Genomic DNA, 26,329 nt, shown 5'->3' on the forward strand with positions numbered 1-26,329 from the left:
AGTTACTATAGCAGGAAAATACTTCAGGAGCTATAGCAATATTAATTTCTCTGTTATTAATTCCTCTGTGAAAAATGTTTGGATGGGGCTCTTTTCTTTACCCTTTCAGGTAATTAGTTTAGCATTAGTAAGGATGCAAAAGTAATACTTAATGTTAATAATATAAACAAATATTATTTTTAGTAAATTATGTGATGTTATAGAAAATACATTCTGTTTATATTCCTATACTTTAGTTAATCATTGATTTCCTAATATGTATAAAAAAAATTCCTATTACTTCCCCTTACCAGAAAAAACACTAATCTTTTATCTGAACTGTACCAAATGTTTAATTTAGAAGGGATTAATTTAAATGGGTCATTTTTCTTTAATATTCTCCTCCTGACAAGATTAAGAAGTCCCTAGTTCCATTGATAATTCTCCAGAGGTCTGATTATTCTGGATAACAGTGCCTTTGAACAGGGAAAATATCTGTCAATGCACCCGCCCGAGCCTTAGTCTGTCATAGGACACAGAAATAAGATCCTTAGTGTAAACAAGAAGAGACTGTATGTTCTCAAAACTTTTCCCCTATCACTGCTTGGCAGAGGAGGGTGGGGGGGAGAAAGAGAGACTGCAAGGAGAGTAAGTGAGGAAGCAAAAAGAAGGGAGGGAAGCTTGCTTTGTATTCTGCAGAAGGTTGCATTCAGAAATAGAACATTCAGCAATCACTGTGGTTTGAATGCAATTTAGGAGACCATATACGTTCACTTTTATTAACTCTATTGCTCTGTAAGAGAGAGAGATGACATCTGACTGCTGCTTCTACTTAGTCTTGATTTTTGGAACAAATTGTAAGTACACCTAACATTTGTATATTATTTAGTACCTTGCAAAGTAAGTATGTGAAACTGCAGTGAGATTTTTATAATAAATATGGGTATGATTCAGCAACAATCCTTTGTGACAGTTCATTTTCTTTTATGGATTCCTGCATTATAAACATACAGTCGTTTACTGTCCGTTTAGCTGACAGCAAATAGGGCTAGAATTGTATCAAATGTTTTTGCACTTACTCTTTGATGGTTATATTAACAGGAATTAGAATGAAATTCTGAAATAAGGTACAGTGTTTAAATATTGAAGTAAAGGGTTGTGTTTGCAATGAATGTTTCTAGTGGTAGTCTTTACTTGCTGTAAATACTTAATGGAGACTCCTGTAACAGAAGCTCATTTCAGAAGCCCTATATAATACACATTTTAGATACCTTTAGTGTGTTAGTTTGACATACTATACTATGTTAGCACTGAACACTTTTGATTAAAAAGCAAATTACTGTTTAAACATCTATAATTCCCATTCATCATATTCAACATTGTCAACAACCTTCTGTGAAAGATGAAAATAGATTTTAATTTTAGTATTTCCTTGAAATGCTAATAAGGTTTATGATGGGCTTTTCAGCTGACCTTCTGTGATCTTTGTGTCACACTTTGTTTTTAATGGATGGCTTTTTATTTAATTTGAATATTCTATTTTTAAAGTGCTGCACACCCACTTGGGTAGAGTTGTTCCCATAGAATTACAACTCTTATTTAACCTTATTTGTGTCTTCAGAAGTAATTGGGACTAGAAAAAGTTTTAGTCACATTAGACTATTTTAGAAATCCAAAAGACATGTGAGCCCTCGGAATTAACAACTTATTCTCTTCCTGCCATAAGAAAACACTGTAAACCCAGTACTGTAGTAGGAATGTGTACTGCACTATTTAGAATGTTTTTCCAGTTATTGATTAATACATTGGATTGTTCCTTAATAAATACACCTGTTATTATATAAAACTGTAACTACTGTTGAATTCTATAGTCACAGAATCTAACCCTATGCAATGATGACATTTTAATGTTAAGCATTTTAATAAATTATTTTGTGTACAAAATAGTTAAATTTAGTTTCAATCACCCTTACTTATTTTTAGCTATACTTTGCTTTTTGTGATTTTTCCATTGAAAGCAGTCCTTTCTGCAATAGTGGGAGTTCTCAGGAATAAGATACTACTCAGTGTAAGTAAGATCATGTATCCTTCAATATGCTAAGCTCCCATTAACTTCCATGGGAGTTTAGGGTATATAAGAAATTAATTGCAAATATCATTCCTGGAGTTTTCTGATCTAAACCCTGTTAATGGTCATGGAAAAACTTTTGTTGCCTGCATCTTGCTTTGGATTATGCCTTTACAGACTACTTGCTTGATTTGCCTTCATCTGATCCCATAAACCAGTGTCACTGGTAAAATCCCATGTAGTATATGTGATTGGCACAACTTTGGCAAACCAGCTTGATTTGAGATCAGAATTGTCATTCATAAAGATGGACTGTTTTCCATGACTGATCTCCACCTGCCCAGAAAGATGCACCCAGATGTGAAATGACTTGCCCAAGGCCATCCAGTAGTTCAGTAATACATCTAGGAGTAGAACCCAGGTCTCCTAAATCGCCAATCAAGTACCCTTTCCCCTAGACAATGCAACCTCCCCTCAAGCCTGTACAGATTATATCATAATATGTGAGCTTTAGGTATGCAAGAAATTCAGTATTGAGCTTGTGTAATAACATTACTGGAGGGATACAGATCATAATTTTATATAACATGTGATCTTGACTAGTCTGTGAGTGATATGACTTAATAAAGTCTTATTTATGGTCAATCATTCAATAAAGTAAGTTTATTTAAATTAGAATTCCAACTCTTATAGTATAAGTAGCCTTGGAAAGATTAGACTGGTTAATGCTAATTGTTGGTAAACACAGATCTCACAACATGTACAAACCCACTAAAGAATATTTCCATCATTAATACCTGAAACTTACAAATAATCAAAGGAAGTAAAATGCTGCTTAACTTAGAATTTGATGCGAAGATATTTAGTTTGTATATCTTGACATAGGATGTTGACAATGTGTGTTCTAAGAGTTGTAAAGCTTTACCTTTTTTAATCTGAATGTCTGCTGTCTTTAAAAAAAATTGTCTGACACCCTCCCAATCATTTCCTGTAACTGTTAATTTAAATCAATAAAAATCTAAAAGTACTTAACGAAAATCATATGAAGTATAATTCTGTCAAGTCTAACTATCATGTCAATTAATTTAAGGTGTTTATTGACTCCCAATAGGTAACATATGAAGAACTGTTGTACCCATGGTCATCCCAGGATATTAGAAAGAGAAGAGAAGTAATATATTTTTATTTGACCAACTTCTGTTGTTGAGAGAGACAAATTTCAAAGTTGATCCAATAAAAATACCTACCTTGTCTTTTTAAAGTATATCATAGTAACAAACTATTTGGTTACAAGGAAGATCGCCTGGCCCACCTACATTTATTAATCCACCTCTATCATTTGGGTCCTCTGTTGTTTTTACCTTCTAAATATCTATACTTACACACACTTGCAGCCTCTGCCTTCAGTACTTCAGTATTCAGTTTTGCACATGAATTACTATCTGTATAAATACATTTCTCCCAAACTTTTTTAACCTTCAGTATTTTCTTAATTTTACTTTGTTCATTTAGAATCTGTTCAGTCACCATCTGGACCATCAAATAATATCAGATATCAAGGAGTTTGTTTTGAGGTTGTTCTATTTTTAAAGACCTCCTCCAGTCCCTCCTCAGTGTTTCTTTAAAAAAGCTCCCAAAAGCATTAGTCCTGCTAAAATTCCTGTTATCCAACAGACAAAGACTCACACAGAATTCTGTTTAGTGTGCTACCTCACACTCTCTTTAAATCCTTCCTTAAGATACACATTTTTTGCTTGGGCTTTCATTACATATCTCCATTCCCTCTTGAGAGACTTTGACTATTTGCAGACTCAAACTATTAATATTGCAATTATCAAGAAAGAAAAGAACTATAGTGTGACAACACAAAGATAAAATGACCGCTTTTACTGTTGTAGCCCTGTTTCTTTCCAAGCACTCTAACTCTCTCTCTTCACTTTATTTTCTGTTACTTTCTATGCCCAACTTAGGGACACTTTTCTTTTTCAGTCCTCTCTTCTTTTCTCTCACCTTGGTGCCTGCCATTTTCCTCTTACTGTTTTTCCTCTTTTCTTTCCATTCCTTTTCTCTTCTTTAACTCTACTAAACAAGAAAAACATATTTAGCATTACCTGAAACTTGTCTGCACTTCTTTGTACCTCTGTTTTTTCAAGATCGGTTTCCTTTATATCAAAGGTCCTGCTCATTTAGTCAAATCCAGTGAGACATGCAACTGTAACAAGAAAACCATCCCAAGTCAGATAGAAAAATTGATAAGCTTTACCAGTGATGTCCACCTGTTTTAGCTGATTTGCCACAAATGTCGAACCTCTTCTGTATTCATAAATATTTCCATTTTCCCCTTTATCTCAACCTCTAGGTAAGCTGGAAAAATCATTGTATAGAATATTTTTGTTAGCTTCTCTGGGCTTTCATTTAACCTACTTTTTTTGTCACCAGTAGACTCACATCTAGAATTAATTCCAGCTTTGAGTTATTGTTACATTATCATTTCCTTCTTGCTAACTAATGCACATAATCAAGATCTTGAAACTTTAAACATTGGCAAATCAAAGAATTTGAAAATACACTCTGTGTGTGCGTGTGTGTTGCATTCCTGCTGAAGTATTGTGTGTCTGTCTGTCTACTCCAAGAAAAGCTGGAAAAAGATACGCAAATTGTGAACCACAACTTGCATATCTTTTTCCGCTTTTCTTCTAAAAGAGGCTTTTCTAACATTTGGCCCATCTACATGGAGCCAAATGTCAGAGGGAAAATCCCTCTTTTGGACCATTCCTTCTTCCTCATGAAACAAGATTTTACAGGGACACCAACAAAACATGTCCACTTTTCTGACATTTTTCTGAGGTATCCTTGGAAAAGCTCTGTATTAAGGCAGGACGTTTTGACTGTCATTTAGGTTGCCTAATATTTCTCATTAGAAGACCTTGTATTCAACTGCTCTTTTCCAAACTTTAACCATTTGGTCTGAAACTTTCCCTGCTAGGTGTCTGCCTCGGGCTGGATTTTTAAGAATATTTCAACCAAAATGCTTTAACTGTTTTCAAGAAGCAGGATGAGTTATTTTGTCCATGCTAAAGTCTGGTGTCCTTCTCCTTGAACAGCTCCAGCATCTCTTTGCTTAGTAGAATACACTTAAAATTTAGCAGAGTGGTCATTGACTCAGGAATGTGCCTTTTACTGTCCCTGTGAACATTCACCCAAATCTGAATAAGTTACAAGCCTATAAAAAATTATCTGAAGATTTTTATCCTCAGTGAGCATGCTTGAGCCTTCCAGGACTCCCGGAGCTGACTGGACTATGGATGTACCATTCATACAGCATTACAGCACATAAACCATCTTCTGACAGGTATCTCCACAGAGCGATTGAGCATGCTCCAGCCCGGGCATACACGGGTGAAACCAAACCAGGCACTGGCACTGAGAGCAGGGAGCCTGTCTCTCCTTTGGTCCCAGTAAGACCCCTTCCACTGTCCTTACTGGTACCCAGGCTGCATGGAGGAGAACTGGGAAAGACAAGACAAACTGGAGTGGGACTAGCTAGACGGGAAGATTGGAAGTGGGAGGGACAGAAGGCTGGATGAAGGTGTGCTTTATTTAGACTCATTATCCAAAATCAATATCTGGTTTTTGCACTGGTAATTTACACTCATGTCTGCAAGTCTGATACTGAGCTCAGACTGAAAGCAAAGGTAGTTAAAACAGTTCAGTAGAAATTCTGTTTCATTAAGGCAGAGAGAAAGCATGTTCTAAAGCAAAAGCAATTATCCAACATCATGTTAAGCTTCTTTGCATTATTCATTTATCTGTGACCCTTATTCTGAGTTTGTTACACATTGGGCTAAATCCTGCTTCCATGAGTCAGTGGCAAAAATTCCCTTTAGGATACAGGACCATTTTACTCAATATTGGTGCTCTGCCAGATTCAAAGTTAGGAGTCAGATCTCTGACAAGGTGCCATGTGTCTACTTTGAACTGTGTTGCTTGTAGTTTGTGACCAAAGAGCTGATTTGTGTGACCGTGGGCATGGTGGCATGGATCCAGCTTACAGATGGGTTAATTAGACCCCAATTATCTGCAGTGGAATGGATAACTAAGTCATTTTACTGTTATGTGAGACTTCATTTTGCACACAACTGTTGATATTTGCTGGGCTTATAAAAATTGTCCTTCACAAATTGAAGTATTGGACAGCAGTGACAAAAGGGAAATCCATCTGATTGAAAATGCATTCTAAGGCAGAACCCAAAAGTAAACCGGGGGTAAACACCAAATGTATCTGCAATTTATGTGAGGACAATTGCAACACAACTCAAAGATCTCCTACAAAGGAGGTAAAGCAGCAGCATTCAATAAGAGCAGCCATTCACTTTCAGTACAAATTGCAAAGAAATAGCAAATCAAACAACATATGTCCATGGATGTATAGCTGGTGCACTATGTTCTGATGCAGAAACAGTTTCTAAACAACTTGATACATTTTGTAAAACAAGAATCTGACACTGGGGGGAAAAATGAACAAAGGTGAATTTCATGTTCGAGCTTCTAGTGAATATGCTCAAGAGTACTCAGAAATAGAGAAAGCAAAGAGTTTCAGAAAAGGAGCCTTAAGTATGTCTGACTCAAGTACTACCCATTACTGAAACAAAACTTGACATTCAAATGAATACAAGATTCCTCAATGCTACGGCCTGTGAGAGTGTAATACTGGATATATGATCAACAAACAGCCCAGACACCACCAAATAATAAATTGGTATCATAGAGGTGAAATCATTATAGATACTGGGAATCTGAACAAAGGATATCTTTTCATAATACAATGTTAAATCTGAAATTCTAAGGGTAATTCACAAGTGCTCATATGAATGTTGAGAATGGCATAAAGTCAAAACAGTCCAACATGTAGGAGGAGCCACACATGCAGGAAGGTGGAGGGACAAAACATCTGAAAGATATGAAATGTAATGCATCCCCAGGGATCTATGGTAGTGATGCTCCTATAGAACCCTTGAGATCATTAAAACGGTTTTCCTGGTACAGCATGTTATAGTTATCTACCTTGCCCTGAGTAAATGCTGCTGTTGCTGTTGTAGCTGCCTCATTGGAGCAAAAGTCAAGGATCAAGTCTGGTAAATAAGCAACATTACAGTCCCTCCAGACTTTCCCTGATCCATTTTTACTAGGCTACATCTAGACTACATCCCTTTTTCGTAAAAGGGATGTAAATTAGACATATTGCAATTGCTAATGAAGCAGGGATTTAAATCTCCTGCACTTCATTAGCATAAAAATGGCGGCTGCTGCTTTTTTTTCCCGTACAGAGCTTTGCTGGAAAAAAGCACCAGTCTAGATGCTGATCTTGCAGGAAATAAAGCCTTTTCCAAAAAATCCCTTATCCCTCTTGAAATAAGACGTAGCCCTAGTGTCTATCAAACTGACAAATTATTTTCTTTTTTTCCTGTTCTAGATTCCAGAATTTTATTTTCACCTGAATCACCTAGTGCATTTTTAAGGCAATGAGCCCAGTGACAGGAAAAGATTTCTCTCAATGAGTACATACAATTGCAATTAAGTTAATAAGTGAAGTGCTAATGTTAGGAGGGCCAGCTATTAATCATTAGTTGAACAGATCCAGCACACTTTCATTGCTAAAACAACCATAAAGTAAAGCATCCTTGGCCAGTTTATTTGAATAGGCATACAGTTACTTTCCTTTCATATTATGCCTTCAGTCTTTTTTGAATAGCTGTTTTAAGCAAAGAGTGCTGGATCTTCTTCCTTTTTTAAAACCAACAAGTGTGTTACACCTCAGAAAGGTTGTTGCCTTTTCGTTTTCAGTGTAAAGAAAGAGAATATTCTAGAGAAGAACAAGGATGTCGATGAAGACATGTAAAACAATGAACTAAATGACATTCACCATCAGCTGTGATTGCTATGGACAAATAGATCTATCTCATGGGAAAATGTATTCTTATTATTTAGCCCATAGAACCTGATAAGTAATTATAGGATTATGTCACGCAAGTTCCACTTATACTCCTATGTAGTGGGGTGAGGCTAGAGCAATCAGCTGCTGTGGATAATGAGGAGACGTCAGCTCTCCAAACTATTGTGGCAGGGGTCCTGGAGCATGCTGGACACTGGGTCTACGTCTACACTATGGCTATTTTGCAGAAGAGGACATGCAAATGAATCACTCATTTACAAATCTTGTATTCTCATTTGCATATTCTCTTCCAATCCTTTGTGCGGAAGAGGTTTTTGTGGAAAAAAACCACAGTGTAGATGGGGCCATTTTTTGGAAATAAAACCCTTTTGCACAAGATCCTGTAAACCTCATTTTTTGAGGAATAAGAGATCTTGCGCAAAAGAGGTTTTTTTTCCAAAAAATGGCCCTGTCTACACTGTGTTTTTTTGTTTTTTTTGCAACAACCTCTTCTGCAAAAAGAATCAGAAGAGAATATGCAAATTGGAGTGCAAGATTTGCAAATGAGCACTTCATTTGCATTTCCTCGTCCGCAAAAATGCAATAGTGTTGCTATAGCCAAAAACAGTGGCAGACTGTCTTCTTCATTCTTTGGCTTCAGTTAGGGTCCCTCATTATTTTTAGTAAAAATCATAGGCTTTCCCATGACCTGTCTGTGACTTCTACTGAAAATAACAGTAACAAAATCTTATCCTTACCAAGCATGAATTTGATTATTGATAGATCAACATTTGATCAACAACCATTGCTGGAGAAATATCTAATTTCTGACAAGGACACTAAAAGAAGAGTTCATCCTTATCTGTACGTTTTATTTAGGAACTGTTCATAACAAGTGATTCCTCAAATTCTAGATTTTTTTCAGAGTTCACTAATCAGGCTGTGTGACTGGCCACTAAGTTACATGGTTTCTGTTTCCTGATGAATGGAGGAAGTGTGATTGAAGAGAGTCCTAGTGCGTTGATTCATCTCTTAGTGCATGTCTACACTGCAATTAAGGATGCAATTGTAGCTCAAGTTGGCATAACTCTGGCTATCCAGGCTAAATCCAAACCCAAGAAGTATGTGCTGTGGTATGGTTAGCAACACAGCTATGAATCTGGGGTCCTGGACATGTTTGCACAACCTATGCTGCAGGCTGTGCACCTGTGTCTTGACTGCTATCATTAGTCATGCTAGCCAGATTAACGTTAACATGGGAAAGTTTCTGCCACGCTGCAATTACACCTTCAGCTGCAGCACAGACATACTCTAAAAGAGAAGTCAGTGTCCCAGTGATCTCTTCCAGTTTGTAACATTGAGGTCATATATAAAGGAACAGAAACACATGCTTGGTAGTGAGGCTAAAGATAGCCATGAAAACATGGTGAGACAGACTCTGGTTCATCTTGCACAAGCTCACTCAGCACAACGGGAAAATACATTACTAGCCCATGCTGCAATCCGTGCTGCTGCTGTATAGTCACTTCTGGTTTGGGCCATGCTAGCTAAATTAACTGTGTAGCTCATGCAGGCACACCCATGCTAATCTCGCCTTTTGGATGCAGTGTCACCACACCACGTGGCAGAATGGGAAGACACTTTTGGGAGAGGCATACTGTAAGAGTGACCTGTGATGTATTTCCAGTCCTCTTGTACAAGAAAGAGCACTATATTTGGTTAATATGTGAACCTCAGAACTTTACATGCTAGGAATCTTTCTTGATTGAGACAGAGACTCTTCATTTGACTTCTTTTTGACATTTTCCCAACAGTATCTCTTGCTGTTCACACCATTCCCCTCCCCCCCACGATGTTGCACGACTAATGGCTTTCCTATGCCCACAGCATGGTGTTACACTGGGCATAACTTCTGGTGCAAGTGCTGGAGGGCCATGCTCCCCTTGGCTGGCTGCTCATAATCAGGGGCAAATTGGTAGGGGAAGTAGAAGTAGGTGGGTACCTGGGTAGCAGTGACCATGATATGGTTGAGTTCAGGATCCTGACAAAAGGAGAGCAGCAGAATATGGACCCTGGACTTCAGAAAAGCAAATTTTTACTCCCTCAAGGAACTGATGGGCAGGATCCTTCAGAAGGCTCATATGGGGGGGGAAGGAATTCAGAAGAGTCTAATTGGGGGTACAGGAACAAACCATTCTAATGTGCAGAAAAAAACAGTAAATATGGCAAGCAACCAGCTTGGCTTAACAGAAAAATCTTTGGTGAGCTTAGACACAAAAACGAAGCTTATAAGACATGGAAACTTGGACAGATGACTAGGAAGGAGTGCAAAATATGGCTTGTGCATGCAAGGGTATAATCAGGAAGGCAAAACACAATTGGAGTTGCAGCTATCAAGGAATGTGAAGGATAACAAGAAGGGTTTCTACAGGTGAATTAACAATAAAAAAAAGTCAAAGAAAGTGTGGGGCCAACTGTGCGAAGGCAACCTTGTAACAGATGATGTGGGAAAGGCTGAAGTACCCATTGCTTTTTTTTGCCTCCGTCTTCACAGACAAAGTTAGCTCCCAGATTGATGCATTGAGTAGCACAGTATGGTGAGGAGGTGAGTAGCCTCTAGGAGTGCAAGAACAGGTTAAGAACAATTTAGAAAAGCTGGACATGCACAAATCCATGGGTCTAGATGCAGTGCATCCAAGGCTACATCTACACAGCTTCCCTCTTCTGCAAAAGCCTATGCAAATGAAGCTCAGATTAGCATATTGCTGTGCTTCATTTGTATAATTAATTAGGAGCTCTTTTTGCAAAAAAATCCCCTCTCGAGCAAGAGCCATTCTTCCTGAAAAAAACGAGTTCACAATTTCATATCTTTTTCCGATTTTTCTTTGTAGTGTAGACATAGCCATAATGAAGTAACTGGTTCTCTGGATATGGGAAAAGCAGTGGTGACATGTACTTTGACTTTAGCCAAGCTTTTGATAGACTTCATCAGTGTTCTTGCTAGCAAATTAAAATATTATGGCTTGGGTGAATGGACTATATAAGGTGGATAGAAAGCTGGATATATTATCAGTCTCAATGGATAGTAATCAGCAACTTAAAGTCCAGTTGGCAGCTGATATCAAGCATAGTGTCACAGGACTTGGTTTTGTTCAACATTTTCATTAAGGATTTGGATGATGGTTGGTTTGCAACCTCAGCAAGTTCACAGATTACACTAAAATAGGAAGAATGGTAGATATGTTGGAGAGTAGGGATAGGGTCTAGAGTGACCTAGACAAATTGGAGGATTGGGCCAAAAGAAATCTGATGAGGTTCAACAAGGACAAGTACAGAATCCTGCACTTGCGATAGAAGAATCCCAAATACTGTTAAAGGCTGGGGACCCACTAGCTCAGCAACAGACCTGCGGATTACAGTGGATGAGAAGCTGAATGAGTCAACAGTGTGCCCTTGTTGCCAAGAAGGCTAATGGTATATTAGAAGAAGCATTGCCAGCAGATTAAGGATAGTAATTATTCCCCTCTATTCATCACTGGTGATGTCATATCTGGAGTAGTGTGTCTAGTTTGGGGGTCCCCATTACAGAAAGGATGTGAACAAATTGGAGAGCAGTGGAGGATGACAAAAATTATTAGGGGGCTAGGGAGCATGACATAGGGGAGGCTGTGGGAACAGGGCTTATTTAGTCTGAAGAGAACAATGAGGAGGGATTTGATAGCAGAATTCAACTACCTGAAGGGAGGTTCCAAAGAGGATGGAATGAGGTTGCTCACAGTAGTGATGGATGTCAGAACAAGGAACAATGGTCTCAAGTTGCAATGTGGGAGGTCTAAGTTGGATATTAGAAAAAACTATTTCACTAGGTAGATGATGAAGCACTGTAAGGTCATGGAATCTCCATCCTCAGAGATTTTTAAGGCCAGGCTTCACAAAGCCCTGGCTGACATGAATTAGTTTGGGTTTGGCCTGCTTTGAGCAGGGGGGTGGACTAAATGAACCCCCTATGGTCTCTTCCAACCTTAATTTTCTATGATTCTATATCCCACAGAGTAGGGGGGGTCACATGAATCTCTGAAGCCAATGACTACATAAAGGGGCCAAAAAGCTTTTGTGACCTTAACTCATACTTCGATGTAATTGGAAAAGGATTTCCCCGCTCCTAGAACAAAAACTGTCAATCGAAGTGACACATGCTTTGGGAAACATTCATTTAAAGCAACAGGAAAGGGATCAACTGATAGAGTAGAAAGTCAGCTAATAATTGCAGAAATTATTTTCTCACAGAAAGCGATGAAGTTAAAATGAGTATCATCCAAAAATGTTTTTGTTTAAAATAATTAATAGTTTATCTTGGTGACATTCTATTTTAACTAACTGGTAAGTTCTTGGGAAGACAAAGCTTATTAAATACAAACACTTAGCCAAGGCTTGAGAGATGCCTCTTGTGAATGCAAAGGTTAGCACCTTGCACATTTTTAATACAGTGAACATAATTTTTCATTCACATGAGAAATACAAAGGCTTAATAGTTCAGTTGTGGAAACTTTGTAGATGGGAAGTTACTATTGGTGCATATTTAACTTTTAAGCAAGTCTATTGCTTAGGTTTTTTAACAATGTCCAGTATTTATAATTTATAACTAATAAGAATCATAATATGGCATCACTTATACATGGGGGTGTCTATAGTTGTAGTTTCACTTAATAAAAAAAATGCGGTAGTATTTATTTCAATGCATAAAGCTATAGACATATAACTTCAGATAAATCCACTCACTGGGACTGATTCTGATTCCACCTATACTGTTGTAAATCAGGAAAAACTCCAGTCAGAGTGAAACTACTATAAAATGGGTGAATTCAGAATCAGGCTCATCTTGTTTATGATGTCCAATCCACACATCATGTGTGTTTTTTAAATGTACCACAATGTCACTATTAAAATAAACCCAACCTATGCTTTTTTTAATTTCAGTGTCATGTCATATGTTTAACTTGCAAAGAGCACTTCAAGAGCTTCATTAGTGTAAATAATAAATATGTAGTTGTAACAGGCACAACACACTGCCATGGGCACCTCCTGCTTGTCACTCAGGAATTAGCTCATTTCAGCACTGAAGCACCCCTTCAACCTCTGTCACGCCTTCTGTTACCTGTTCATGGCTCCACCACTCTGCGTTAGGACCCAGGTCCCTCCCTGGGAGCATCCTCCCCTCTGGGTACTGCCCTTATGCAGTGCCCCCACACTCTGGGAACCTCTCCTTTAGGGAACCTCCAACCCCCTATGTCCACTGCCAGTCATTATCTAGCCTCTGCCTCAGGGGCAAACTGCATTTTGAAATGGCCACTCAACGTTGGCAAGGAACCTGCTGCCTTCTGCTGCCCTGGCTGCCTACCTGCAGCCCTAGTACCCTCAAGACCTTGCTTCAAGCCCTGCAGCCTGAGAGCTTGCCTGGCCAAAGCATCCCTAGCTCTGCTCTGTATCAGGAAGTCTCTAGCTTCCCTGTCAGGCAGGTCCCTCCTGCTCCATAGCTAGAGCTAAGGCAAGAGCAAGTAAGTCTCTGCGCCCGCCCCCCCCCCCCCAGGAGCCCTTATTTATATAGCCCCAGCTGGCCCCTAATTGGCTGTTTCCGCCTCAGCCTCTGACTCCACTGCTCCAGCCCTCTCCCAGGGCTGAGTTTTAACCCTTAAAGATGCCCCATCACAGTAATTAAACACTCAAACACATACAAGATGTGAATCATGGCTTAAGTAGTTCACAGTGGCTGCGTCTAGACTGGCAAGTTTTTCTGCAAAAGCAACCACTTTTGCGGAAAAACTTGCCAGCTGTCTACACTGGCTGCTTTGAATTTGCGCAAGAACACTGACGATCTAATGTAAGATTGTATTTGCAGAAGAACACTGACAATGACTCCCGTTCGGGGGGAAAAGCCCTCTTGCGAAAATGCTTTTGCGTAAGAAGGCCAGTGTAGACAACTGAGAACCGTTTTGCGCAAAAAAGCCCTGATGGCGAAAATGGCGATTGGGGCTTTCTTGCACAAAACTGCGTCTAGATTGGCACGGACACTTTTCCGCAAAAAGTGCTTTTGCGCAAAAGTGTCTGTGCCAATCTAGACACTTTTTTCCACAAATGCTTTTCACGGAAAAACTTTTCCATGAAAAGCATTTACGGAAAATCATGCCAGTCTAGACGTAGCCAGCTAGTGTCTTGTAGTGGACAAAGCTAAAACCTACACATGATATATGCCGCTTGGCCTGAATTACTATATCTTATTTTAAATAGCAGACCAGAACTATTTCCATATGCAGATTGCCAGCTGGTCTCAACTGTATTAACCTGAGAGTAGAATTGTGTGAACTATTCCCCCCAAAAACTTTTAGCTTTTTTTCCCCCTGTTCCCATGTTGTCTGAATAGAACAGGTTTTTAAAAAAAAAAGCTTTTGTGAACTGCCCACAAGCTCTTTGTTTTGAGTATACTTTGAGTATTGGAAGTTTTGTAATTAGAAGGCTGAGCTGGTCTCACTGGGTATGTAAAGGTAACTGTGACAGGGTTTTATCTGACCCTCCTTTGGACCCCCAACCCTTGCCTCATTTCCCCTCTTTAGCAAATGCTCTTGCTGTCCTCTGGTGAGTCTCCAGCTCCTGGCATTTCTGTCTTCTGTTCTTTGATGCACCGACTCACATACTTCCTGGAGCTCAACTAGGTAAATATTAATTTGTTTTGAAGTGTGAATAAGTTTTGCACTATTTGCTTGGGTTCTGTTGTTAATCTTAGAAATTGAAAAATGCTGTTTTCAATAATGTAATGAATAATGGCATTTCACCCTGGTCAATACCTAACTAGAAATTGTCATCAGCAAAGTCTTGCAGGCTGCTTCAAGGTCAGAATGTTCCCCTGAATCCTTTATATGTTCAATAGCTATTGCCACGTGTACCTACAATATTTAAAGCTGTTATGACTTTTCCAGGACCCTCACACTGTTTCTCTCCTCGCTCATTTAATAGCTCATGTTTTTCAGAAATTCCCCTTCATCAAACTAGCAGCTGGGTTTTCAAAAGGGCTGCCACTTTCAAAAGCCAGACTGCTAGTTGTTCCCATTTGGAAGAAAGAACATGATCTGCTGGCTTTCAGCCTAATGCCAATAGGATTTGAGATTCATTTTTGATTCACTCATTCATGCTCAATGAGGTTGAGCCTTTATTTGTTAAAAATAGAATAATTAAAAACCTTTTCCCTACTACTTTGTTGTGCCTTTATATGAGTATAATAATGTGCTTGAAGCTGATGTGACTATTCAATAACAAGTGGTGAATCACGCTGTTTTGATTAATTTCATTCTCAGGACTCTTGGCATTTAACCAGCATGTGCTGTTTTCATAGCCTATATTTGAATTCATATTCATTTTCTTTACTGAAATGACAAAACAGGCATATAAATTTATCATTCCTCTAGTGCATATGGGAAGATTGAAATAACGAAACCAAATATGAAACGTCTCAATAATCCTACTTTATGACCTGGAACACTAAGTAGTTCAACCACTAAATATATTCTCTTGGTTCTCTTGGATAGACTCTTTATATGGCCTGCCCATATGTATCCTCTCATTCCGTTTTCTCCTCTTTTAAATGGGAGTAATAAAAGTAGAAGCTTGGGAGGGAGTGGCAAGTAGCATGTTCCACCCCAGAGACTTGGCAACAAAGGCAAATGCTGGAGTTTCCGTGCAGCAGAAGGCAAACCAATAATGAGCTGTCTTTGAATAAGCAAAGCACAAACTGCCTCCTCGCTCTCCTTTGTGCTAAATTTGCCCATCATCCAGAGTTCATCCGGAAAAGGGTTAATCTTTCTCCATCCAGCTAGAGGAAGGATCACATTTGCCTGCCCTGAGCACAAGGATGTCAAAGGAACGGGGGGGTAGGCCAACTGCCTGGAATTAATTCATTTCTTGATAACGAACAGTTTAGAGGGGCACATTATGTAGATTTGGAAACTGAATCTGGAAATGAGAGTCAGGACAGAAGAATCTCAAGGAAAAAGGATAAAGCTAAGATGACAACCATTTGAGCTTTCCTCTGTATCTCTGGTATTTGGCAGAAGCAAGCCAACATCAACTTCCACTTTGTCTGAGGGAAGTCCTGTGCACGCATGATTAAAACAGGCAGCAGAAGACTGAGTAAAAGGCAAGAAAATATAGGTCTAGGCTTCAGTACAGTTGTGCAGGGCCATGAATATTTAGTTGATTATGTTAGTCCCTTCTTATGTGAGATGGCATGTACATTGCAGACAAGTTGGGGATTTTTCATGTCTGGACTGTCTTATGTATAAATAACAATTCGCCTGTTTCCAATTTACTTGATGCCCGATGTACAGAAAATAGAGCTCCAAACTACTCGACTGTTAATATTGTGGAAAAAATAGATTTATCCATGCAGGGTGATCACAGCTAAACTAGAGGTGATTGGTTGAGCTGATACTTAAAGGGACAATCTGTCTAGCATTTACACAATGTTATTGCTCTGTACCATATTACTTACAAAATATGTGGATGAAAAGAGCTAGAGAAAACCAAGACTTGCTCTAGTGTTTATTTACCTTCCTCATCAAGTTCAGACATCTTGTCTTCACAGCTAAGCCTGTGAATAACTTTTCCTTCTTTACATTTTTTTCTCACCTTTCTGCTAACTTATCTAGGTACTTATGTCCTTCATTCCTATAGTATCTTAGGTTTTTTTCTTCCTTCTTTCTTTTAAATTTCTGTCTACCTGATTTGTGAGCACATACACAGGCTTTAGAAACAAATCTGTTTATCAATAAAACTTGAGGCTAAATTTGAGAACACCTTTTGAAAATGTGGCCACTTCTGCCTAATAATTCTTCTCACATTATGAATCTCAATTATTTGAAAATATGAATCAATCCATATTGATGTTCAGATTGTTAAACTTAATGTATAAAGTTCCCTGATGGTACTTCTTTTGCATTATAGGATGTCTCAGGATTTAATGGTTCAATTTTGGGCCATAGGACTAAGAAGCAAAGGTCTCCCGTTCTATCTTGGATGGGCTGTGAATGACAAACAACCTATAAAGCAATAGAGGTACTTCTGAATCTTAATATAAATATGAGATTATAAAAAAAAGAATCGGCAATAAAAATGATTAAAATTAAACGTTTCTCTTTGTCTTGGTTTAACATCAATATGGAACAATCCTTTGATAGCTATAATGGAGTGAACTAGAGCAGTTAATTTAATAGCATTATGCACACTCTTGCGCAGAATTGCAAGATTATGTAAATTAAGATAGGTCTGTGATAAGATACATTTAAAGGCTATCCACTCATTCCCAGATGAAAACTGAATTAAAACTTGAAGGTTGAGAGTACTTTAGGGTACATAGATGGCAGAAATATTGCAATTATTCCAAAAACCAAGTACATATTTAATGCCAGGAAATTCAAAGTTAAAGTTAAAGCTTAAAAGAAATCCAAATATGTTAATGTATGGAAATGCACATTCAAAGAACTCAGCTCTATAGTGACAAAATGCAATGGTCCTATGGTTATAATTAAAACATGTTAGTGTTTGCAGTCCCAGATAAAATTAGATTAATTTTTAATTATACATTTACTTTTTCCCCCTGGTGTCATCAGGCCAGAATTACCGTATTTTCCGGCATATAAGGCGACTGGGAGTATAAGACGACCCCCTAATTTTCTAGTTAAAACATAGGTTTTCGTCTTATACACGCCGTATAAGATTACCCCCCCCCCTTAAGAGGCCAACCGGCAGTGCCCCTCCGCCTCCCTGGCTTTGCTCCCAGTGTCCCTGGTCTGCTGGAGACGGTCCCCAGCAGACCAGGGGCACCGGGAGCAAAGCCGAAGCGGCGGCGGGGTGCCGCGCTTCTGAGGCTTTGCTCTGGCTTTGCTCTGGCTTCGGCTTTGCTCCCGGTGCCTCTGGTCTGCTGGGGACCGTCTCCAGCAGACCAGGGACACCGAGAGCAAAGCCTCTGAGGACGCCGGCAGCGGGACAGCTTTGCAGACCAAGGAGATGCGGAGCAGCTTTTCTCGCCCCGCAGTACACAGGCGGCGGGACTGCGAGGTCCCGCAGTCCTTGTCCTCCGGGATGAGAAAAGCCCTGTTCGTACCTGCAAGTTGGGGACTGCCTGTATACCCGGCGTATAAGATGACCCCCGATTTTGGGGGGATGTTTTTTAGCATAAAAAGTCACCTTATACGCCGGAAAATACGGTAATGTAATTTTGTTGCTCTAAATTTTGTTTGGATTTTTTTTAAGTTTAACCTGGACTTTGAATTTCCTGTTTGAGGAGTCTCTGGCTATTCAGTTATAGAATGAATTTTTGTAGAATTTACTAATGTTACAGCTGATCTTGCCCCCATGGACAATCACCACTGCTTTATTAAGGCCCACACCTTGGATCCCATATCCTTCTAAATGTATTGAGTCTAGACAACATCCCAACAGTGGGATAGAGAAAGCTATAGAAAAATAAACACCTCCATGCACAATCCTGACAGTGCAAAATCCTGTTTCCTCACCAATCTTGAGCATCCTTAGGGTCTTAGTGTCTTCCAAGGAGTTCAGGATTCTTCTATAACCCTATAAGCTCTTGCTTTCTGGGTCTGATCTGCTTTATTGCCACTTGCTGAAAAACTGTTCACTTCCTATCTTATTCCCAGGGATTTTCCATTCTCTAATCTTCTATGGGCTGTAGCTTCCAATTCAGTGAATAAGTGTCTTTTACCAAATGCAGCTGGTCCAATAAAATATATAAATCACATCACCCACCAATTTCTCTGCTCCATACAGAGACAAACACCCAGGCTATGTCTACACTACGAGTTTTCTTGGCAAAAATATGCTAATTAGGAACTCATTTGCATGAATTGTTATCTCATTTGCATATTTTCTGCCAATCTGTTTTTGTGCTAGGGAGTTTTGTGCAAAAACAAGTAGAGTGGATATTTTCTTTTTGAGCAAAAACCACTTTCTGCAAGATCCTTATGCCCCAAAAAAGGAGGTATACTGATGTTCAGGAAATGGGGTTTTGCACAAAAAGAAAATGTCCGCACTGCTTGTTTTTGTGCAAAAACCCCTAGCACAAAAACAAATTGGCAGAAAATATGCAAATGAGATTTGACTCATGCAAATGAGTCCCTCATTAGCATATTTTTTGCAGAAAAAAACTCACAGTGTAGACATAGCCCCAGATGTCAGATTCCCTCTCTTTAACACAAAAGGGATGGTGCAAGGGTTCAGTGAAGGACCTAAATAAGGGTATAAACTTACAGAGTTCATAAAATCTAAGTGAAATTCATGTAGACGTAGTCCCAAAGAGTCATAAGAAATAAATCCATTCATTAGTTTAGGAATTGACATTTTTGTTTAATTTTAATTGCTAATCTAATGAATGGATTTATTTGCAAATTTTGTACAAATTTATATTATAGTCAGAGAGGCAAGTGCTGTAACTCTGAAGAGAATAAATCGCACACGATACAAAACTCCACTAAGCCTTAACTGTGGAACTGCAATTGATATCTCAATAATACACTGTTATGAGCTGAGTGAAACTGCTATGATAGTGAGTTAAAACCTCATTGAGATCAATAGGTATGAACGTACCTTTTAATTAACATAAATTTAAGGATAAATAAGCCTAGGTCAAAGGAATATGTGAACCCACTCTGGAGTTTCTGGAGAGTATTTTTGTAGTAGGTATAAGTATATATGACGGAAGGCAGAATATAGAGGTAGAGAGAGCAGCTACAAGCAGTGTGTCTGACTGTGCAGGACACCTAGAAAGAGGATTTGGGACCAGGAGTGCAGGCAGAAAAGAGTGTTGGTGCTGTGAGCAAAAGAAATTGTTTCCTAATGTTTGATTCCTTGTCTTTTCAAACACAGAGAACTTTGTACAATTCTTGTAAATAAATAAGATGACAGCAAAGAAACACGTTATTAAGGATATTAAAATGTGATTAGCCAGATAATACAAATTGTATCGACTATATTGTTAGTCAATAAACGCTGCTCTGCAGGGCCACAGCAGGGGTCTCTTCAGGAGCCGGAACTGTGCCTCTGCCTCCTCTACCCCCTGCAGAGACAGTGCTAGGCTTTACTGGTGGTCCCCCCGCCCTTAGTGCCATTTCCTGCTTCTCCTGGTCCCCCATCCCTCCTCCCCCCGCCCCTTTGCTGCCTCTCTGATAGGAGAGCAAAAGCAACTAGTTGAGTTTCTATTTGGTAAACATTTGCTTATTGGATAGCCAACTAGTCACTTACATCCCTAGTGGTTATCTCTAATTTCTCCTCCTAAATGAAATATCCCTGGGTCCCCTAACTTTAACTAACTGCCCCTTTTTTATCTGAACTATAACAAATATATGTGTGCAGTGAAATATGATCATTTTTTATGTTCCAGACCTAATATGTTAACCAATATTTAATGTGATTGTCAAAAAAAGCCATCTCAGTGCTTTTTATATGAAGCTCCCAAATCTCAAACATCAAGTGTTCAATTTTAAAGTTTTATCTTTCTCTCTAAAGGTTGCCAAATGTAAAACTTTAGCCTCTTCTAGCCTTTTGTAGTATGCTTTCATATTGGCCTATACGTCACATCTTTAAAATTCCCCTGCAATTCATCTGGGCCTACAGCAGTGACATATTAACCTATGGGCCACGTGGCCCAAGACTTGAGAAAGAAAGGACTGGATTCGGGCTAGATGAAAACGTTTTCTTAAAACTAGTCTTGGCTGAAATTTGGGTTTTCAGCAAACTGAAAATGCTCAGAAAAAGTGTTTGATAGCTCAGCAGTCACTGAGGCTCTGGGTCCGGCAATTTAGTCCCTCCACCCAAACTCCAGTTGTCTAACTGCTCAAATCTTTTAGGTGGTTGAGGCTTTAGACTCACAGAAACTGCTCGTTTGGATCTGATGTGTTGCTTGTGCGCTGATTTCTACCCCAGTACTGTGTACTGGTGAAAGGAGGTTGTTACCTCTTGTCCTGAGGTGGAGCAGATTGGAGTACAGTATTCTGAATCTGAACCCAGAGCAATGGACAAAGTTAACGAGCAGTGAATTTCTTTTCAATAAAACATTAATAGAGTACTAGGACTGGAAGGGACCTTGAGAGGTCATCAAGTCCAGTCCCCTGCCCTCATGGCTGGACCAAATACAGTCTAGACCATGGGTTTCCAAACTGGACGACATAAAATAATTCTGGGGGGAGGGGCAGCTAGGTGACCCAGCCTCCCCTCCCCCCCCCCCATCAAGTTTTGCTCAGTTCCCTTTTTTTCTTTTTTTCTTTTTTTTTTTTTTGCTTAACAAGTTTTGCTGCTACTTTTTGGGTTGGCCTGTGTCTGGCTTAAGCTTAACCTTGTCTGCCCTTCCCCAACGCAGCACAGAAAATAAAAGCAAAAAACCTGCAAAGCTTGCAACTCAAAAGAAAAACCTGTGTCCTTTTAAAAATCCTGGGTTCTCAAAATAATCTCACCACTATCCACCATGTCATGGCTCCTTCCCCACTCTGGCACGATAAATGCAGAAGTGGGGGCCTGCAAAAGTACCTCAAAACCTTATCTTCCATGCTTTGGGAAAAAACTGGCCTCCCCCACCCTCCCAAATCTTAACAAGCTAGATTGTGGGGATCAAAACTCCGCTGCCACCTCCCAAGTATTGATCGGTAGAGTATATCTGAGAGGACAATATTGCTCTGAGGGTGTGTCCAGACTCCATGCCTCCGTCGACGGAGGCATGTAGATTAGCCAGATCGGAAGAGGGAAATGAAGCCGCGATTAAAATAATCGCGGCTTCATTTAAATTTAAATGGCTGCCCCGATCTGCCGATCAGCTGTTTGTCGGCAGATCGGGAGAGTCTGGACGCGATGCCCCGACAAAGAAGCCTTTCTTCATCGACACAGGTAAGCCTCGTGAAACCAGGCTTACCTGTGTCGATGAAGAAAGGCTTCTTTGTCGGGGCATCGCGTCCAGACTCTCCCGATCTGCCGACAAACAGCTGATCGGCAGATCGGGGCAGCCATTTAAATTTAAATGAAGCCGCGATTATTTTAATCGCGGCTTCATTTCCCTCTTCCGATCTGGCTAATCTACATGCCTCCGTCGACGGAGGCATGGAGTCTGGACACAGCCCGATATTCTAATTTGTAAATAGTTGTGAGTGTAGTCTTGACGTTTTAAGACAGTGTTTAAAGTAAAAGGATTTATGGGGAAATTCTCTAAGGGACTGTTAATGAGACCTACGCTCCTATGTTGTGTTTTGAAAATGAGGCTTGGACTCCTCAATCACTTGCATTCTTCTGAAAATTTTACCCCAATCTAGGTTAAGAGTGAGAACCCAAATGCAGTGCCGCAAAGAAATACATGCATGATACACAGGCAAAGATGAATACAAAAGTAACTAGTCCAGCAAAACTATCATGTCTTTCAGAATCCCAGTACTATCTGAGCAAGCAATTCAATAGAGCTCGTAATGATTATGCAAAGTATTTCAAACACTGAGAGTCAGGGCCAGCCTTTGGGCTGGGTAGTCTGGGCCCACGTCTAAGGTGCTGCAGCCAGGGGGGTGCTGCAAATGGCTCAGAATCTGCCCCTCTCACTTGGCTCCTTTTGTTTTTTCTCTTCCTCCTCCCCTTTGCTTCCTTCTTCCTGCAAGCTGGCAGGCTTTTCTCTACCACCTCCCCTCTAGTCTCTTCTCCATCCCAGCTGGCAACTTATCGGATAATCGAATTGTCGGCTAGTCCTTCACATCCCTAGCCCTCCGGCCCTTTCTTTGTGTTGGACAGCAGGTTTCTTCCTACCTCTCCCTCCTGGCCAGCTGAGGGCTCCAGTTATACCCAGTCCCTCCCTCCCTGGGGTGCCCTCCCTCTACCAGGAGCAATAGTTTGCAGCATGTGAGTAAGCAGGTAGGAGCCAGGTAAGGTTGAGGAGAGGGGGAACCGAGCTCAGGGAATAGACCCAGGCACAGGACTTCAGGGATAGGTGTGAGGGATGAGGCTGGGGATGGCTGTGACAGGAGTGGGGCTGGGAAGGGAAAAGAGGGGTCATTGTCTGGCTCAGTGAGCTAAGTGAATGTGGAAGGGCCACCTGGGGAGCAATCTGGTGTCCCTGGGGGACAACAGCTGTTCCAACCTGCTCCATGCACTGCACCTGCCCTTCTCCCCTCTTCTGTCCCCATATCTTGCCCCTGCCAGCAACTCCCTAATCTCCTTTTCACTGTCTCTGCTCTGAAATTTAAGCCCAGATACCAAGGATCCCCTCTCGCTTCCCCAGCAGGAATCAGCAGCAGACCTGGGCTGGGGGAGGGAGGTGCAACACAGAGCTTGGCTACGGAGAAGGGGAAGTTAAAAGAAAATAAAAGGTGACTGATCCTGCCCCTGATTAATAATGTGCCTGTGTTAACAAGAAATTGACACTAAAACAAAACGGGGGAGTTATGTACCTGGGGCAGAAAAGCAGCAATCAGGGCTGCAGAATTCAAGGGAGGGAGCAACTTATCAGAAAGATGGACGTGCTTTTGAAAACTTTTATTTAGGGAAAAGAGACCTTTATTTTTCTTGTGGGTGGTGCCTATCTAGAACTCCTTTTCTTACTAACCCACACATTCCAAGCACCTCTTTGTATTGCAGGCTGAGAGGATAGTGAAAAGGCCATTTGGAAGGTGATGTTCCAGAGCCATGGCAGACAAGGGCTTGGATGAGGACTGTACTCTTGGCACTAGCATTAGTTATTTCTTTTTTGTCATTCAGATGGATTTTGCATCATGGCTGATAACTTAACCCATCATGTAAAATTCTTCCCTGTGGCCTTTTGCCTTGCAACCAGAGGTATCTCTCAGCCAAGTCCCTATCCTAGTAGAGGAGGAGGGGAGTGGTAGAGGGGGGGCGTGTAGTGTGATTTCCTACCTTCGTGCAGCCGGTGGCCTAAGCTTGCCACTGCCATAGTGGAGACTCCACATTTATTTATTGACAATAAAATTTGCAGAATTGTAAAATATTGTGCATAGAATATTTAATTTTTGGTGCCAAATGCCCTCAGGAATATGGAGTGCTGGGTTAATGTTGGGATGGTGGGCAACGTGTATGTGGGGGGGTGTCTGTGGATGAAAGGTCATTGGGCACAGGGATTTGTGGTGATCTCTGGATGAAAGGACCCTAAGAATGGACATTACTGGGCATAAGGGGTCAGGTGATACTGAGCAGGGAGGCAGTGTGGTGGGCACATTGGCAATGCAGGGCTGTGGTTGGGGATGTGGGTTGAAGGGAAGTGCAGGGGTTAGGGTAAAGGCTGCAAAATGGGGTTGGGGCACAATGTAGGAATTAGGTTACAGGAGTTAATGGCAAAGGGGGCACAGGATGGGGTCCAGGATTGGGGGTGCCATGCCTGGGGAGAGGTTTAGGGGTGCCAAAATAGAAGTTTGCCCAAGGCGCCATTTTCCCTAAAGGCCAATCCTGCTGTGAGCCACCAGTATTTGCACAATTAAACAATACTGGCACCAGTATTTGCACAATATTCTTCACTGGCCAATTTGCTGAGCCAAACGTTTACTGTAATAAGAGAATGGGGGGGGGGGGGGTGACAGCATAAATTGAAGATTAAATTCACTGAGGACCATTCTAATGTGTACTTTCAAAAAAGAGGTGTATTGTAGCATGGTGGCTGGTGTTTCTTGAGATTATGCATGAAAATTCTACAAATTTCTACAAACTTTGGGGAACATTCAGGCTTTTGTTTGTGCTTTCTGGTGGTTTGATTTATCCATTTGATTTAAAATACTTTATTCATATGTATTAAATTGTGATCTAAAGGTTTATGGAGTGTAGGCATCTGTATTAATGACAGTTGAAAAATTATAGTCTTACTGCTAGAGTTATGGTTCATGTGACAGCTTCGTTATATATTTACAGAAAGCAAGAATTTTCAGAAAAAAAATTCTAAGCTGAAATTTGTTAAGCTCCTTGTTTTTGTTAAATGAATAATTCAAGAAAATCTTTTTTTTTTAAAGTTCCTAATTTTGCTGCAAGCTTAACTCTCAAGTAGGTCAAATACATTTGATATTTAATGGAATTCATTTTCAAAATAATGCTTGTAGGTGATTAAAAATTGCATAGTACACATGCATTACAAACATTTTAGCATCACACTCCAATCAGCAGAGTTTATTTCAATAATTACATATTCTTAAATGTATACTAACGTCTGTTTCTGTATGCATTTCCAGGCGGGACGGTTGAGGAGGGTGGTTATTAGGTGTTTCTAAAAATGCCAGTAAGTGTCTGTACAAGGGTTTCTCCTTTCAGACCACCCCCACACAGTCCCCTGGCATGAGCTGTGCCTGAAGGATCCTTGCCTGAGTTTTCCCTCTGGACTTTTCATCTCTTTCATGGATTCATATGGTGCAGGCCACAATGTGGGTCACTCACAACTCATGATACTCAGTGCCCAAATTATATATAATCTTCATCAGTAACCTAAAGTAAAATGTCAGCAAGACCCTCCTTCACCTTCCTGCACTCAGACTTTTGAGCCTTTTCCACCCTCACCAAAGTGCTAACTCTTAAGCTTTTTCCTCCTACTGCTGCAGAAACCCAAAGATCTTCTGTACCTCCAGGGCTTATTTCTCTCCTAAATGAACCACCAGACACACTAGTCTTCTACCTGCAGTTTTCCACCAGGCACGTCTACTTCTGCTCTAGGCATCTACCTTTAACTCTCAGATTGTCTGTACTTCCCAGAGCAAGCAGTCCCCATTCTGTCACTCTCCCTTTGTCTGAGTCTGCCCAGCCTTTTTATAATGACTCCATGACCTTTTCCCTAGATGGACCCAATAACAGACCATCCCTCTGATCCCTAGTCACTCAGCACCAGCTGGGAGGGTGATTGGCCTATTGAAGGTAAGCAGGCCCAGCAACAGCAATTCTGGGCCTCAGAGCAGAAATCTGGGCCTCAGAGCAGCTTTGAATCAAGAGAATCTTTCTCTAGAGCAAGTAGAAGTACCACTGCAGCAGCCTGGCCCCAAGGCCTTGTTAAATCAGTCAGGACCCCAAGCAATTGTCTTCTATCCATGCTTCCTGCTACTATCTCATCTGGAGGTGAGACTGGGCCTAACTCCTCTTAAAGGGCCAACTAACCTATAACAGTGATGCTATCCACCTTAGGTTCCTTGATACCTTTGAAAATCTGGCTCCATATGCCACATTGGCAGCTTTAACATTGATGGTAGAGGACCCTGCCAGTTTGAAGAACCAGACTATATGTATGGAATATATATATATATATGTTAACAGATCGTTTGCACCTTATTTTCCCTGGGAGA

At 40.4% G+C, this 26,329-nt stretch overlaps 1 protein-coding gene across 3 annotated transcripts in view; it reads left to right on the forward strand.

Moving 5' to 3' along the window:
- Positions 1-626: 626 nt before the first annotated feature.
- Positions 627-26,329, forward strand: part of RXFP1 (relaxin family peptide receptor 1) — a 106,082-nt gene continuing 80,379 nt past the window's right edge. For 2 of the 3 annotated variants that reach the window (XM_006121866.3, XM_025184004.2), the window contains exon 1: positions 627-836. In XM_006121866.3, the coding sequence (XP_006121928.2) occupies positions 788-836 (49 nt within the window). In that variant the 5' untranslated portion in view covers positions 627-787. Of the gene's footprint in view, positions 837-16,970; positions 17,082-26,329 lie in introns of all 3 variants that reach the window. The other variant, XM_025184006.2, reaches the window with a different exon arrangement.

The sequence above is a fragment of the Pelodiscus sinensis genome, chromosome 5, assembly GCF_049634645.1.
Source record: "Pelodiscus sinensis isolate JC-2024 chromosome 5, ASM4963464v1, whole genome shotgun sequence".
NCBI lineage: Eukaryota > Metazoa > Chordata > Testudines > Trionychidae > Pelodiscus > Pelodiscus sinensis.